Here is a 14829-nt window from a genome sequence, read left to right on the forward strand (position 1 = left end):
TAAAAATCTCAAGTGAACTTGTCAAGGCTTCTAATATAATTTCTGTTTTCTTGCCTTTAACATTATTTAATGTTTTCTACTACAGGAGACAACTTTGAAAAAACTAATAAGACTCAATTTTGTCAATTACTTTTCTTTTCTTTTTTTTTGTATTTCTTTTTTTTTTCCTCTCATGGTTTATTTTTTTTATATTTAAAAATTCCATCTACCTTCCCTCCTCCTCCCACCCTCCCTCCCCTCCTCCTCCCGCCTTCCCCTCCCCTCAACTTCTCACCCTTCCCTCCCCTCCCCTCCACCCCATACCTCCCCTCCCTCCCTCTCAAGGCCAAGGAGCCATCAGGGTTCCCCACTCTATGCTAAGACCAAGGTCCTCCCAACTCCCCCCAGGTCCAGGAAGGTGATCGACCAAGCTGAGAAGGCTCCTACAGAGCCCGTCCATGCAGAAGAATCAGAGCCCAGAGCCATTGTCCTTTGCTTCTCAGTCAGCCCCCGCTGTTGGCCACATTCAGAGAGACGGGTTTGGTCGCATGATCCATCAGTCCCATTCCAATTACTTTTCATCATTAATTCTTCAAAATGTGGCCCCTTTAAGCATAGCTCCAAAAGTGAACTGTTCTCTAAGTTTGTCTATGTAGTGTTCTTTATTAAAATGCGCCTTTCTCCATTTATTCACAATGAAAGCCTTCCCCTGGCCATCCAATAATTAACTCAATCAAAGTGTTACTCTGCTTCATGATGGACACCTGGCCACCCCGCCCTTCAGTGAAGTCTTTCTGTGCCTCCTGCCTCCACACATTTTCAGTACTCTTGCTTTAATAATTCTATAATATATACTATCTTTTCTTCTAGTTATTTATATTTGTTCATTTCTTGCACTAAATAATAAGCTCCTTGAGGGCTGGACTATATTTTACAAATATAACATAGTAAGTTATGTAAGATTTAAGACTTATGTAAGTTATGTAAGCAACAGATTTATAATTATAAATGACTTAAAATAATACTGATAAGTTGGGCAGTGCTGGCACACACCTGTTAATCCCAGCGCTCATAGGCAGAGGCAGGTGGATCTTTATGAGTTCAAGGCCAGTGTGGTCTACAGAGCTAGTTCCAGGACAGTCAGGGCTACACATAGAAATCCTGTCTTGAAAACAAAAACAAAACAGAACAAAAGAAAACAAAATTGATAAACATCTGCTCAACAGATTATAACTTCAGTTGTATCTTTTCTCTACTTGCCAAAAACTTAATGGCAAGGAAAGATTTCCTGGATGACAATAGTTTATACATTTGAGGCATTGTAAGACTCACCCCTAAAACTGTACTGCTAGAAATATGTAAAATATAGTACACTTTGGCTTTACGACTTGAATTACATGAAAATATCTGTCAGGTGATGTCACAATGACTTGCTATCAATGCTCTGACGGACCACAAGTTCGCCACACAGATTCCTCTTAGAGGACTAGAGGAATCACTACTCTAAGGCTCTGGGGTAGGAAAATATACGGTATCCTTAGAGATACTAGTTTATTAACTCATGTTAAACCTCATGTCAAAGTGGGACTTTGAAACGATCATATCTTTCTTTGTTTTAGCTCAAGAGAGTAAATGCACAGACTCTGACTGCACGCACTGGGTCCCTTTGAGCAAATGCACAGACTCTGACTGCACGCACTGGATCCCTTTGAGCAAATGCAGACTCTGACTGCATGCACTGGGTCCCCTCTGAGTGTCTTGTCAACACGCCCTATCACCTTTCACTTATCTTCTTCCAGTTGTTCATAATTTTACATCTATCACTCTTTTTAAAATTCTTTGAATCACAAGTATTTATACATATCACTTAAAATTGATTTTAGACTGGGAGGGGTGGAGGGAGGGGAGTATTGTAGTTGGCATGTATTGTATGAGAGAATAATATTTTTTTTAAAAAAGGGTACATATAAATTAGTAAAATGGAAAGGTTTCTGTTGTAATATTTGTGTTTTTTTCCTTCAGAATATCCATTACTTTTTTTTTATTATGGTCAAGGGCTGGATCAATATATCTTTATATATTTCACTAATTTCATTCTAACAGTTGCTTAGAGAAAAATGAGATCAACCACTCAGGAATTTCCTTGTGAATAAGGCGATTTGACTGTTCATGTTTGTAAAGGGTCTTGAAATACCAGAAACAATAGAAATAACAAAACTCCTCTTGTTTCTCAATGTAATAATATGGACTGTGATTTCTACTTAGATGGCTGCCAGTGTTAATATGGAAAGTCAGGTGACCCAACTTCTGATCAAGACTGTATGTTCAACCAGTTTGGTGACAACAGGCAAGCCATAACCTTTCTGGGTCTCAGAGACTTCACCACCAGCATCTAGTTCTAGCACTGGTTTGTGGCATACTAGCGTGATGCAATTGGTTAACAGACATTCCATGAAAACAATCAGAAAATGAGCATAAGGCTGGAATAGAGTCTTTACAAAAGACCAACCTCTGTAACAGATGATGAGGGAAGTTTGAGAACACAGCATTGCCAAAACTTGTATTTTGTGGGAAAACATCAATGGGAAAAATGCAAGGAATGACCACTGCAATGGAACCTGTACCCTTCCCTGATTTCTATCCTTTTACACGTTAATGATTGGAATACATATATACAGGCAGAATTATTTCTTATCTGAAATGCTTGGGGCCAGAAATGCTTTAGATATAAGAAGTTTCTGGTTTGAAGATATTTATACATATGTGGGGTCTTCTAAAGACCTTATAAATATTAAAAAAGAAAATTTTAGTTCAGGGTAAATTATGCAAATTATTAGAAGAAAGTATAATATATACTATCATGCTATCAATACAGAACATGTAGTGAATTTTTATGTACTCGAATTTTTTAAAAAATAAATTTTATTTTATAGGAGTGTTATGCCTCCATGTGTATCACATGGGTGCCCGCTGTCTCCAGAACTCATAAAAGGGCATTGGATTCCCTAAGACTAGAGTTAAAGATCGTTATGAGACACTATGTGGACACTTGGAATTGAACCTAGGCCCTCTGGTAGGGCAGCCTGTTAACCACTGAGTTAACTCCAGCACAAGTCATACACTCTTGACATGTGAGCAAGCTAATACAGTTGACAATATCCTAAAAGACAAGGGAGGGCATGGTGGCTCATACCTGTAATCTCAGTACTTAAAAGGCAGAGGCAGGTAGATCTCTGAGTTCAAGATCAGCTTAGTCTATACTGCAAGTTCGAGCCAGAGCTATGTAATATGATCTTAACTAAAAAACAAAAAAACCTAAATATGGGGTGAGGGAGGGGACAGAAAGTACATGTGTGAAAGAGGATGTAAAAGATCAGGAATCTCAAGTTTTAAATTGTATTTTAAATTTTTTTAAACTACATTTATTTTTTTACATAATTAATTGTGTGTGTGTGCGCGCGTGCGCGTATGTGTGTGTATGTATGACATATGTGGCGGGTCAGAGGACAACTTGTGGGAGTCAGTTCTCTACTTCCACCACGTAGGGTGCAAGGACCAAATTCAAGTAGTCAGGCTTGGGGCGGGTACCTCTCCTTGATGAGTCATCTCAGCATTAGCATTCCTTGAACTAGTTTTAAAAGGACAGTGGAGAATTCTCTGTATCTAAAGTCCAGAAAATTTCTAATATATGACTACTACAGACACACACAACGACACATGGCTTAGACTAGAATGGAGTATGTGGGAGGGCATGAGTTCCATAGTCACAAGGATCTAGATGAGAATCTCAGGTGTTTCTAGTTCTACACTTGACCCACTTGAGCTTCATTTTTCTTACCCATGAAGAGAAATCTCTCACCTTCTGCCTTGCTCTCATGATTACTGAATAACGCACATTCAAAGCAGCTAGCAGAGTTGTATGGGACAGATGCGGCACAAAGAGAATCAGGGTTGTGAAAGGAGCAGATACTCAGGAAGTAGCAGAAGATGGGTGATAATGAATTTTACACATCATTCAAGACCTGGGCTCAAATACTACCTCTTCATATATTTTCTGATTATTAAAGCTATGAAAGACTTTTTTCTGTTATTCCCAAAATATTTTGCTTTTATTCATCCTATGCAACTTACTACATTCTTTCCATGTTGATTTTCTCTTATCTGCAGACATGTGATACAGTCCTAAGATTTAATTGTTGTTGTAGGTAGAAAACATTTTATTATCATTTGTTTCCCTTGCTGTGTTCTATAAAATTCTTGTTGTTGTCATTTGCTGTTATTTTTAATTTGGGGGCAGAGTACTAGCTTGAAAAAAAAGAAGAACAAACAAGAAAAGTAACGTAAGTAGGCACCGGGCTTTATCTGCTGGCCATCTAGCAGTCGTAGATAGACACGTCTCCAGAGTAAAACAGGGGTGAATTATGTGAACAAAAAAAGTACTGCGTACCTTTTACCAAGCATGATTAAGTAACACAATTTCTCAGTTAGACCCTCGAGGCTTTGCAGAACTTGTCAGATAACTTCTTCTTTATATGTAAGTGCATCACGTGTATTGACCTCATGCCTAGAAAAAGCATTCTAATTCCCCTTGCAGTGAAAGAATCACTTGATGCTGTTTCACGTAATTCCTTACTGTTCTTAGACAGGGCATCTATCACAACGTCTACTATTCTAAGGCAACGTAATTCTACATTGTAAAGACTGAAGCAGAGCAGCCCAGATTCCCACATGTGCCTCACTGTTCTACTAAGCTTGTAGGTCCACAGTCTAAAAGCACAGTGAGTGAGCACAGACGTTCTCTACTATTGATACAGACATAAACTCAAAGGACAAAATATCAGCTGAACACATCTAGGGGCCCAGTGCAAGACATTATAGGAGTAACACTGTTAATTGTTTAATGGGTAAAGCCTGGGGGAAGGAAAGCAGTTGTTATATTCTCAGGGTAAGAAACTCTAAGGATGATAGGATGTGCCTATTTAAGCCAACAATAGGGACAGAAAACAAAGATATAAAAGGAAAACCATGATTCTAATTGTACCTGATCAAGTTTTTTCTACATGAGCTTCCCATATACTAGACAAGAATGGTTTTTAAAAAGACAGGCTAGGGTCTCTAAACAGAACGGGCCCAGAAAAAGCACAAAGGTGTTTCAAACAAAATACTGATATAGCCTCACTATCAAATACAACAGAATTTTCTTCTGAAATCATGTCCTACCTCTCGTTCTTCTTCTTGCTCTTTGCGAATCTGCTCCAAACGAAACTGTTCTGCCATCTCTCTCTCATGAGCTTCTCTCTGTTGATATTTGGACAAAGATAAATATTAATAAACACATATAAAAATAATAAAACAAAGGAATCAAGCTCATAGGACTGTGATAGATGTTTAATAGTATTGAATTCCAGTATAAAGATTTTTTTTATTGTATTACATGTATTATTGGGTGGTTTCTACTCTGGGGGAAAAAAGGGAAAAGGGGGAACAAGTTATATCTAAAAAGCTTATTCAACATAATATACACAGGCAGTGTGGTAATCACAATATTTATTTCTAGACTAAAAATGGAAATGGAAAACTACAGAAAGACGTTTTCTGATATGCTGGATTCTTGGTCAAACAACATAGTTGGCTCTGTGTAAGGAGGCATTTAAGAGCCTTCAGAGGCTAGGCATATATAGCCGAATTGGCAGCATGCTTGCCTAGTATATATGAAGTTCTGGTTTGAACCCAGGCACCATAAAGCATGAACTGAGCATGGTGGCACATGTGTGGATCCAAGTACTCTGAAGGTAGCAGCAGAAGGATCAGAAGTTTAGGGTTGTTCTTGGCTATATAGCAAGTTAAAGGTCAGTCAAAAAGACAGAGTCTGTCTCTAAAACCAAATGAAATCAAATCAAACCACCACCAACCCCACCCCCAAACATTTCTCTTGTCCCTAAATTTTGATCCTTTCTGCTCACACTCTGGCACAAATCTCAAGCTTTGGTCACAACAGTGTGTAGTTACATCCCACACGCTCTGGACAAGAGCTTGTCCTTCTCCTTCCCCTCTGTAGTTCACTCAGATCACCTAGAGGAAAGCTTTCCCAACACGTTCCCATGTGCTGGCTATTCAAAAAAGCTGGAAAGATTTTTTTTCCCCCACTGAACCTCCAGTTCATGAACACTCATAAATTCAGTGCTTCTCTGATGCCTTGTGGGAGCTTGCCTGAGGGGAAAACAGTCCATGGTCCTGACTGAAGCCATTTTACCAAGTTATCAGTCTTTGTCTGAGGACACAAACAAGGCTTCTTCGTACCCAATACAGCAGCATGTGCTCACGAAGCACAGACCAAGTCATTGTTTCCAAACCTAACAGCACAGCAGTCACTCACAGAACTCAACCAAACATCTGGGTAGGTGAGTGATGCAGCAGGAAGGGTACCTGCCACCACATCTGGCACCCTGAGTTAGATTCCTGGAACCTGCATGGTGGAAGGAGAAAACTGACTCCTTCAAGGCATCCTCTGACCTCCACAGACACAAAACCATCACCCAAACACGGTAGTAAGTAAATGTAAAAAGCCCTGTTGGTTCTACCATACATTAATTATAAAATAGATACTAGGCTCATTTTGTTATCACTATTATTATTCTGGCACAACTTATTTTGTCAAAATAAATGATAATATGAGAACTATGGGTAGAATTATTTTTCTGTTAACGAACCTAGCTTTTCCTAAAGAAAACTGAACATTTTTTAGGGCGTCAAGTGATTGGGGGGGGGCATTCAGACAACCAAACTATTTAGGACTCAGTCCTACATTTCATAGACACTGGACCAAACATACCTTTGCCCTATCAGCTTCCAGGGAAAGGCGATAGGCCTCATCTTGCTCTCTCTTCACGTTCTCTCTGGCTTCACGTTCATCCTTAAATGAAAGGTTCAGGTAAAGTTTCATCTTTTTTTTTTAAGAAAAAAAAAAGAGAAAAAAGAAAAGCATCTTGTTTTATTTCTAAATGAACTCATTACAATTAAATAAGGAGCTTTTAAAGTATACAGATTAAGCAAACAAGCAAGATGAGCAACCTAATACATAGCAAATATGAGAATATCTGAATCCTAGCCCTGTTTCTGAACTAACCATGTGACCTAAGCCACTTAACATCTCTAGAAATCTTCTATCTCCCCTATGGTAAACTGAAATACTATTTGTCTGATATGGCTATTGTGAGAATTAAATGCAGTAGCATATGAACTGTAGTAAAACATGGAATGCTTAATTTATTTGCATAATTATGAGTTCCTCTACCCCTTTCTCCTAATTTGGAGATTTTTGCACTGGGACTAAGGACTAGGAGGAAATTTTTAAAAAGGCTGAAAGCAAAATACTCTTATTAACCTCATTTCACACATGCCTAAAATTTCAGTTAAGACAAAATTTTTCTTCTTTTGATTATTAAGTAGCTCCTTACTTTCATACTTAAAGCATGTAGTTAACAGAAGTTATCTGTGTCAAAATTATTTTATTTTTTTTGCATGTGACAAAATTAATGTAGAATATTAAGTGAGATCACACAATCTCAGAAAGAAATAAACCACATGTTCTCTCTCATATGTAAATGCTAGCCAGTAATGTACATACACATAGTACAGTAACACATGGAAAAAGAGAACCAGAAAGGCTAAACGTAAGAGGCTGGCTGGCCAATGAGCTTAGAGACCCCTCCTTCTCTCTCCCAGCACTGGAGTTACACACTATACTGATGAGCCTGGCTTTTAATGAGTGCTGGGGATCTGAACTTAGGTCCTCATGCTTGTGTGGCACTTGCCTAACAGAACCATTTCCAGGTCCTCTTTTAGAATACCTTTAATTTTAAAGTGAGTATACACCATCCACCTACATTAACTCTTGATTTTAGATGAAATTAAAAATTATTTCACTAGCAAATTTATTATTTGCATAATCCATCAGAATATTCAAGATACATGTATTTTATTATTGTTATTATTAAAATTATTATTTTTTGAAATGGTTTCAGTGTATAGCCTGCTTTTGCCTGGAATTAGAGATGTGCACTACCAGGCTTGGCTAAGTACTTCAATTTAACAAATAACTGCACCCAGGAGTGTAAGTCTCTCTTTCAGTCACTCTTGCATTAAGTTGAAACTATACAGCCACAAATATTTGCCCATTTCTGATTTGTTACAGAAATCTCAAAAGGCTTAATACTTTGCCTTTCTAATTCACTATATGTTTACTCGAGACAGAGTTTATCTCCAGCATCCTTTTAGGTGCTCTCTCTAGTGCCTAGGCCTTCTAATTCCAATATTTAGATAATTATAAAGCAAAAATAGACGCAGGAATAAGTAAATAAAAACCATAAATAAAAATGGGCCTTAAAATCCACTAGAGCCATATTCAGCAGTACACTCTTAACTACATTTTCCTTTCTATTTTCACTAACTCCAGCTGAGGCTCTTTTACCCCATTCTACTAAAAGGTTTTATGGTTATTTGACCCACCCATCAAAGAATATTCTTGTTTCTGTCTACATGTTCTTTCAATGAACTGACTACTCTGTAAACACCTCTCCTTAACCCAGACACAAGTTTATGTAGAATGGGACTGAGATACTTCATCTACAGTTTCTCATCATAACTGAGGAGGGCAATGGGTGGGCCAGCATACTTGTGCACACGTCCTGGTGCTGCTGATGGCACGCTACATGAATGGGTAAATGTTTTCCTTTTCAGACATCAATTAAAGCATTGAACTCTTATGGATCCTGTGTGCCTGTGGATAAATATATTTTCAAAATTATGTATCTCTAGAATGAAATCAACAAGTTATAAAAGAATAATCATGCCCCTTTCTATATCTATGGAAATATGTGCTATAAAAATATTTAGGATGCTTAAAATTTTAAATTGACCTTATTTTTTCTGACCTCACCTCTTTGAAATTAGCTCCGATTTCAGAATATCCTGTTTTTCCTTTAAAGCATTAAGTTGCAATTATATATCACAGTTATTTATTTAATATATTATCCTTTTCACAATACTAAGCACCACAAAGTAGAGAGCTTGTCTATATTATATGCTGCTATTTTACACACTGCTGATACTTTCTGAAAGGTGCTTAGTAAGTACAGACTAAATAAATCTATGCAATGGTTTGTGTGTGTATGTGTGTGTGTGTGCACATGTGCACTTTGTGTGTGTGTGTGGAGTGTGTGTATGCACATGTAGAGGCCAAAAGTTGATGGGACGTGTCTTTCATTATTGTGCTAAACCTTAGTATTTTGTTCCTCTGTATTTACTCTTCTCTCATACACTGCATCCTGTCTTCAGGTTCCCCTCCCCCCGCTCTTCCCATCTCCCTCTGCTCCTGTTTCCCTTCAGAAAAGAGTAGGCCTCCCAGGGATATCAACCAAATATGACATTACAAGATGCAACAAGACTAGGCACAAACCCTCATATTGAAGCTGGATGAAGCAACCCAGTAGAAGAAAAAGAGTTCCAAGAACAGGCAAAACAGTCAGAGACACCCCCCACTCCCACAGTTAGGAGTCCCAGAAAAACCTCAAGCTAAACAACTATAACATATCAGCAGAGGACCTAGGGCAGACCCATACAGGGTCTGTGATTGCCGCTTCAATCTCTGTGAGTCCCTAAGAGCCCTGCTTAGTTGATTCTGTGGGTCGTGTTGCCTGGTGTCCTCGATTAGTTTTGAAGAGATAGTATGTTAAAATCTGGGTTCCCTCCCTTTCCACCCCACTTTCTTTTACATGTTCTCACTATTTAGCTCTGGCTAGCCTGGATATAGACCAGGCTAGCTAGCCTCAAACTCATAGAGATATGCCTGGATATCCCTGCTTCTGCTTTCTAAATGCTGGTATTAAGGGCATGAGCCACCATGCTTGGATTTTTTAATTTTTTGTTTTTATTTTGGTATTGGCTTCATGCAGCCCAGGCTGGCCTTGAACAACTGCTTTTATTGCCCCCACCATTTGAATGCTAAGATTACAGGCATGTGCCACCAGGCTTGGATTCTTTTTTTCATTTATTTATTTTAATGTTGGGGATTAGACCTAGGGCATATTGCACATGCTAAGCACGGGATCTACCACTGAGTTACATTTGCAGCTCCAAGTATACGCTGGATAAACAATCTTTTTTTTTAGGCACAAAGCATCAATTGTTTGCAGTGAAAATAGGAAAAAGGGTATAGCTCTTCTACAAAGCAACCCAGCTTGGTCAATGTAGTCAACTGGTTGGGCAGGACTGACTTGTTATGATACTATGTACATTCATTCTACAAAGGGACATGCTGTATCAGCTGGAAGCCATTTAAGTACAACTACAGTTCACAATACACATACTCTAAGCAAGCAGTTCTGTTCTAAAACAGACTTGGAAATACAAAAGACCATTAAATACACATCTGTTGTAGAGGACTTCCTAAACCAACTAGTCACCATCCTGTCTGCTCTGTTTTTCTCTTTTCCTTTTGTCACAAATATTCATTAAGTATCAATTTTACATTTGCTATGACAATAGCACTGGGGATACAAAGAAGGCCAGGTAATTCCATGTGATATCATCGTCATTTTGTTAGTGTACTGATCAGGGTTAGGTTACTCTCCTCTTCCTTAAATGTTGCTTTCTGTTCCATCAGCCCTATTGCTCAAAATCCCACCTGTTTTTCATATACTTTTATAAACACAGGAGGACCAATATGGCCAAAGGAGCCACTTTAGAGATGGGGAATGAGGACAGATAAAGTGTTATGGGCCTCTCTAACAAAGCTACTGGCAGAGCTTAGATGGGAACCCAGGACTCCTGAATGTGTCAGTCTTTGCCTTGCTTATACCCCTTCCTGATGGAAGACTCTCGTTGGTTAATAAAGAAACTGCCTTGGCTTTTTGATAGGGCAGGATTTAGATAGGTGGAGTAGACAGAACAGAATGTTGGGAAGAAAGGAAGTTAGTCAGACGCCATGCCTCTCCTCTCTGAGACAGTCTCCATGAAGCCAGACACCAGGTCAGACATGCTGAATCTTTCCCGGGAGCCACCACCTTGTGGTGGTACACAGATTATTAGAAATGGGTTAAGCAAGATATGAGAGTTAGCCAGTAAGAGGCTAGAGCTAATGGGCCAGGCAGTGTTTAAATGAATACAATTTGTGTATTGTTATTTCGGGGCATAAGGTAGCCAGGCAGGAACGCAGCCCGCAGCTCCTTCTACAGAATGGCGCCCAGATGTGGATAACTAAATCCACAGAAAGCCACCCAGCTACACAGCCAGCTATGGAGTAAGAAGAAAAGATATATAGGATAAAAAAGGTAAAAAGCCCAGAGGCAAAACGTAGAAAAGGGATATTTAATTTAGAAAATCTGGCTAAAAACAAGCCAAATGAAAGCTGGGCATTCATAAGTCAGAATAAGTCTTCATGTATTTATTTGAGAGCTGGGTGGCAGGGCCCCAAAGAGAAAAAAGAAGCAAAGAAAGAAAGAAGAAAGGAAGGATAGCAATAAAAACATAAAATACATGAAATACTTTAAAAAACACAGAAATGATCTATACACCAAGGGTAATAAGACACCAAAGAGCTAAGCAAACAGAAAGAAATCACTTTCATGGATTAGGTATAAAAAATAACTGTTTTAGTGACAATTCTCTCTAAAAGATTATGGATTCAAAATAATTCCAACCAAAATACTAAAAGAAACTGGCAAGTTCATGAACAGGAACAAGAACAAAAACTTTGAGAAGAACAGCCAGAGGACTCCTGTGACTACCTCCAGTTTTGTCATGATGCTGGATTAAGGATATGACATCAGGATGAAGACGGAACAAAGGAAAAGGCAGAGTTCAGATACGGAACTATGTTCTATCAGTAAATGATTTTCCACACAGGCACTATGAATATTGCATGGGAAAGGGTGATGCTTCAAAAATAGTGCTGGAACTACAAAATATCCATATACCAAGAATTTCAGTGCATATGCCTATCTACGAAACAATCAACGTGAGATCTGCATCAATACTACCACAGGAACACAGGAAACACAGTGATCATGTGTTAGGAGACAATTAGATTTGATTCAAAAGCAAGGATACATGAAAAAAAATGTTTAAGTTGAATTTAAATAGAAAAGTTAAAAACTTTTGTTCTCTTAAAGACAACCAAAACGTACTTTATAAAAGAGAATGAAAGACAAGCTACAGACAGGGAGAAAAATCTTTACACGTCATGTCAAATAAAGCACTTTGTACCTTAGATATGTAAAGGACACTCAAAATAAAATAAGTAATGAAAAGACCCAACTTTAAAAATGGGAAAGATTTTCAAACCTTTCACCAATTTAAGGCATATGTAAAACAAATGAGCCACATGAAAAGACTCTCCATCTCATTAGTAAACAGGAAATGCAAGCTAAAATCAGGAGACAGCACTACACAGTCATTTATATGTCTAAAATGGAAAACATTATACTGAGTGCTAACAAGAATGTGGAGGTATTGACATTCCTGTACCCTGTTGGCTGGAATCCAAAATGATCTACCTGCTCTGCAAAAGATCTGGCAGGTTCTGAAAATGTTCATCACACATATACCATATGACTCAAGGTTGCCAGCCCTAAGCACTTCTCCAAGACAAACGAGAGGTGTCCATATATAAACATGCACACAAACTTTCATAGAAATTTTATTTGTGATAGTTCCCAAATAAGAACCCCTAAATTCTATCATTTAATGTTACAGAGTAAAAATATAAAGCCCAAGAGAACCATAATAAATAAAGCTGGGTGACTATAAAGGAAAGGTTCTCACAACTGAGTGGTAGTAATTATCACAAAAGAAAGCCCTGCTAGAACCACAGCCTTACTCAGAGTCTGCTTCAGCCTTAAACACAAAATACTGCAAGCCTGGTGAGTGGATCTATTCACAACCTTAAAGTACTTGGAGGCAGAGGCAGGAGGGTGGTGCATTCAATGTCATATAGGTTATATAGTGAATGACTCTATTTAAAAAGTAAAACAAAAATCAAATAATAAGCCTTGTAAAAGATATTCAACCAGTTTGACACAGGACTAGTATCATTTGTTATTAATCTTTGTGGCCAAAAATTATTGTTTCCTTTGTGACTTTTGCCTTTAAAACTTACTCGGAGCCTTGGCCTATCAGTATGCACTCACAGTTCCCTGTGCATTCCCATTCTCACTGTGACGCCATTCTATTCCCCCAATAAACTGTTAGTCTTAGAGACCCCTCACCAACTAACATTAATAAAATAAAACAAGCCATGGAAAATGCGAACATTATTAAAAGCAGCAGCAGCAGGGGCTTTTGTCAAAACATTTCTTGCTCAGAACAGTTACTGGAACCTCTCATGACACTACATGACAATTTTTCTTACAATTTTAGAGAGTGGGTACACATAGCCTTTTATTAGGATATTTACATAATTTTAAGCCAATCATGACTGGGTACTTGTGTTTACAGATTTAGAAACTTGAAGAAGTTGACTTAGAACCGAGTGACTTTTACTGAAGAAAGTCAACACAAACGACTAAGGCCCAAGAAGACAGCACTGCAATGCAGGATAAACGAGACCCATGGCCTTGCTCCCAACCGAAACCAGAAGAGATTCTTAGAACATACAACATGCACATCAATTGTAGTGTGCCAACAAGTGGGTGGCACACTAGCCTGAATGAGTCAGAACATGAACTTTAAAATGGTGTCTAGGTGAATCCTATCTCACTCAAGCATCACTTAAGAGCATGACCAGGAACTCTTACTGCTCTTACAGAAAGCAAGAATAATTCTGACAAAAACATGTGCTTTCAAATGGATTCCATTAAAAGGCTTCCCAGTAGCCATGTAAATTATTCTCAGATCATGTCTACTGAGGGCACACATTCTAAGAAAAAAAGGAAAGCAAGAGCTGCAGTCAAAAATGCATTTCTTTCCAACAAGGCTCTGTTAACATAGTAAGTCTAGCTAAATGCTCTGGAGTGAGGGTGGGAGGGAAAGTTTATCTTTATGGATTCCATTCTGTAAAGTGTTCTCATTTCCTGTCTATATCTAATCAAATCTACCATTAACTACTTAATAAAGGAAATATGTGAAGTATTAATGAATAGCCTTTCTATATTTTTATCTAGGACTTTTAATCATTTCAAGTTTTATATTTCAAAGTTTACAAAGCACTTCCACATGTATTCTCAACAATGAGGTTGGACAAAAAGAGACCTATTAGAGATGAAGCAACTGAGATTTAGAAAAGGAAGTGATTTTTCCAGGGTCCCACAGCTGGTTAGAATGCTAGCACCTAAGAGGTCTTTCTGCTTTACTTCTCCTGAATCTGTTTTCTTTTTCTAAAAAGATGTAAATATATTCCTTATGTTAGCATAAAGGACAGTTGGAGAATTACTTTTCTGGGTAGAAGAATCTGTTTCCACTTGCTTCACAAATTAACAGAAATACCAAGTATGGACTTTGTTCATTTGATTACTAACAGACTCCCCATAGAGATAATGTAGGGATGTTTAGCTCCAGCTTTATAATTTCTCTCATCTAGTAATACTGATTACGTCTTTCATCAGACTATAAACAAACTGAAGAGACTTTGTCTTTTTCATCTGTGTCTTTAGTCCTACACAGTGTCTGATAACTGGTAGATTCTAAAACTACCAAGGAACAACAAATGAACACTTGGCTACACAGTTTGTTTATCTATCTATCTATCTATCTATCTATCTATCTATCTATCTATCTATCTAATCTATCAATCATTTGTCTATCTATACCTATCTATCTATATAATCCAGGCAACAAGGGCAGAGACAAGAGGAT

General features: G+C 38.1%; 1 protein-coding gene across 2 annotated transcripts in view; it reads right to left on the minus strand.

Moving 5' to 3' along the window:
• Positions 1 to 14829, minus strand: part of Faf1 (Fas associated factor 1) — a 278068-nt gene that overhangs the window by 22702 nt on the left and 240537 nt on the right. The window contains exons 16-17 of one of the 2 annotated variants that reach the window (XM_038332461.1): positions 6812 to 6922; positions 5200 to 5277 (exon numbers count right to left, since the gene is read on the minus strand). In XM_038332461.1, the coding sequence (XP_038188389.1) occupies positions 5200 to 5277; positions 6812 to 6922 (189 nt within the window). The remainder of the gene's footprint in view (positions 1 to 5199; positions 5278 to 6811; positions 6923 to 14829) is intronic. The other variant, XM_038332462.1, reaches the window with a different exon arrangement.

Source organism: Arvicola amphibius, chromosome 6 (assembly GCF_903992535.2).
Source record: "Arvicola amphibius chromosome 6, mArvAmp1.2, whole genome shotgun sequence".
Lineage (NCBI taxonomy): Eukaryota > Metazoa > Chordata > Mammalia > Rodentia > Cricetidae > Arvicola > Arvicola amphibius.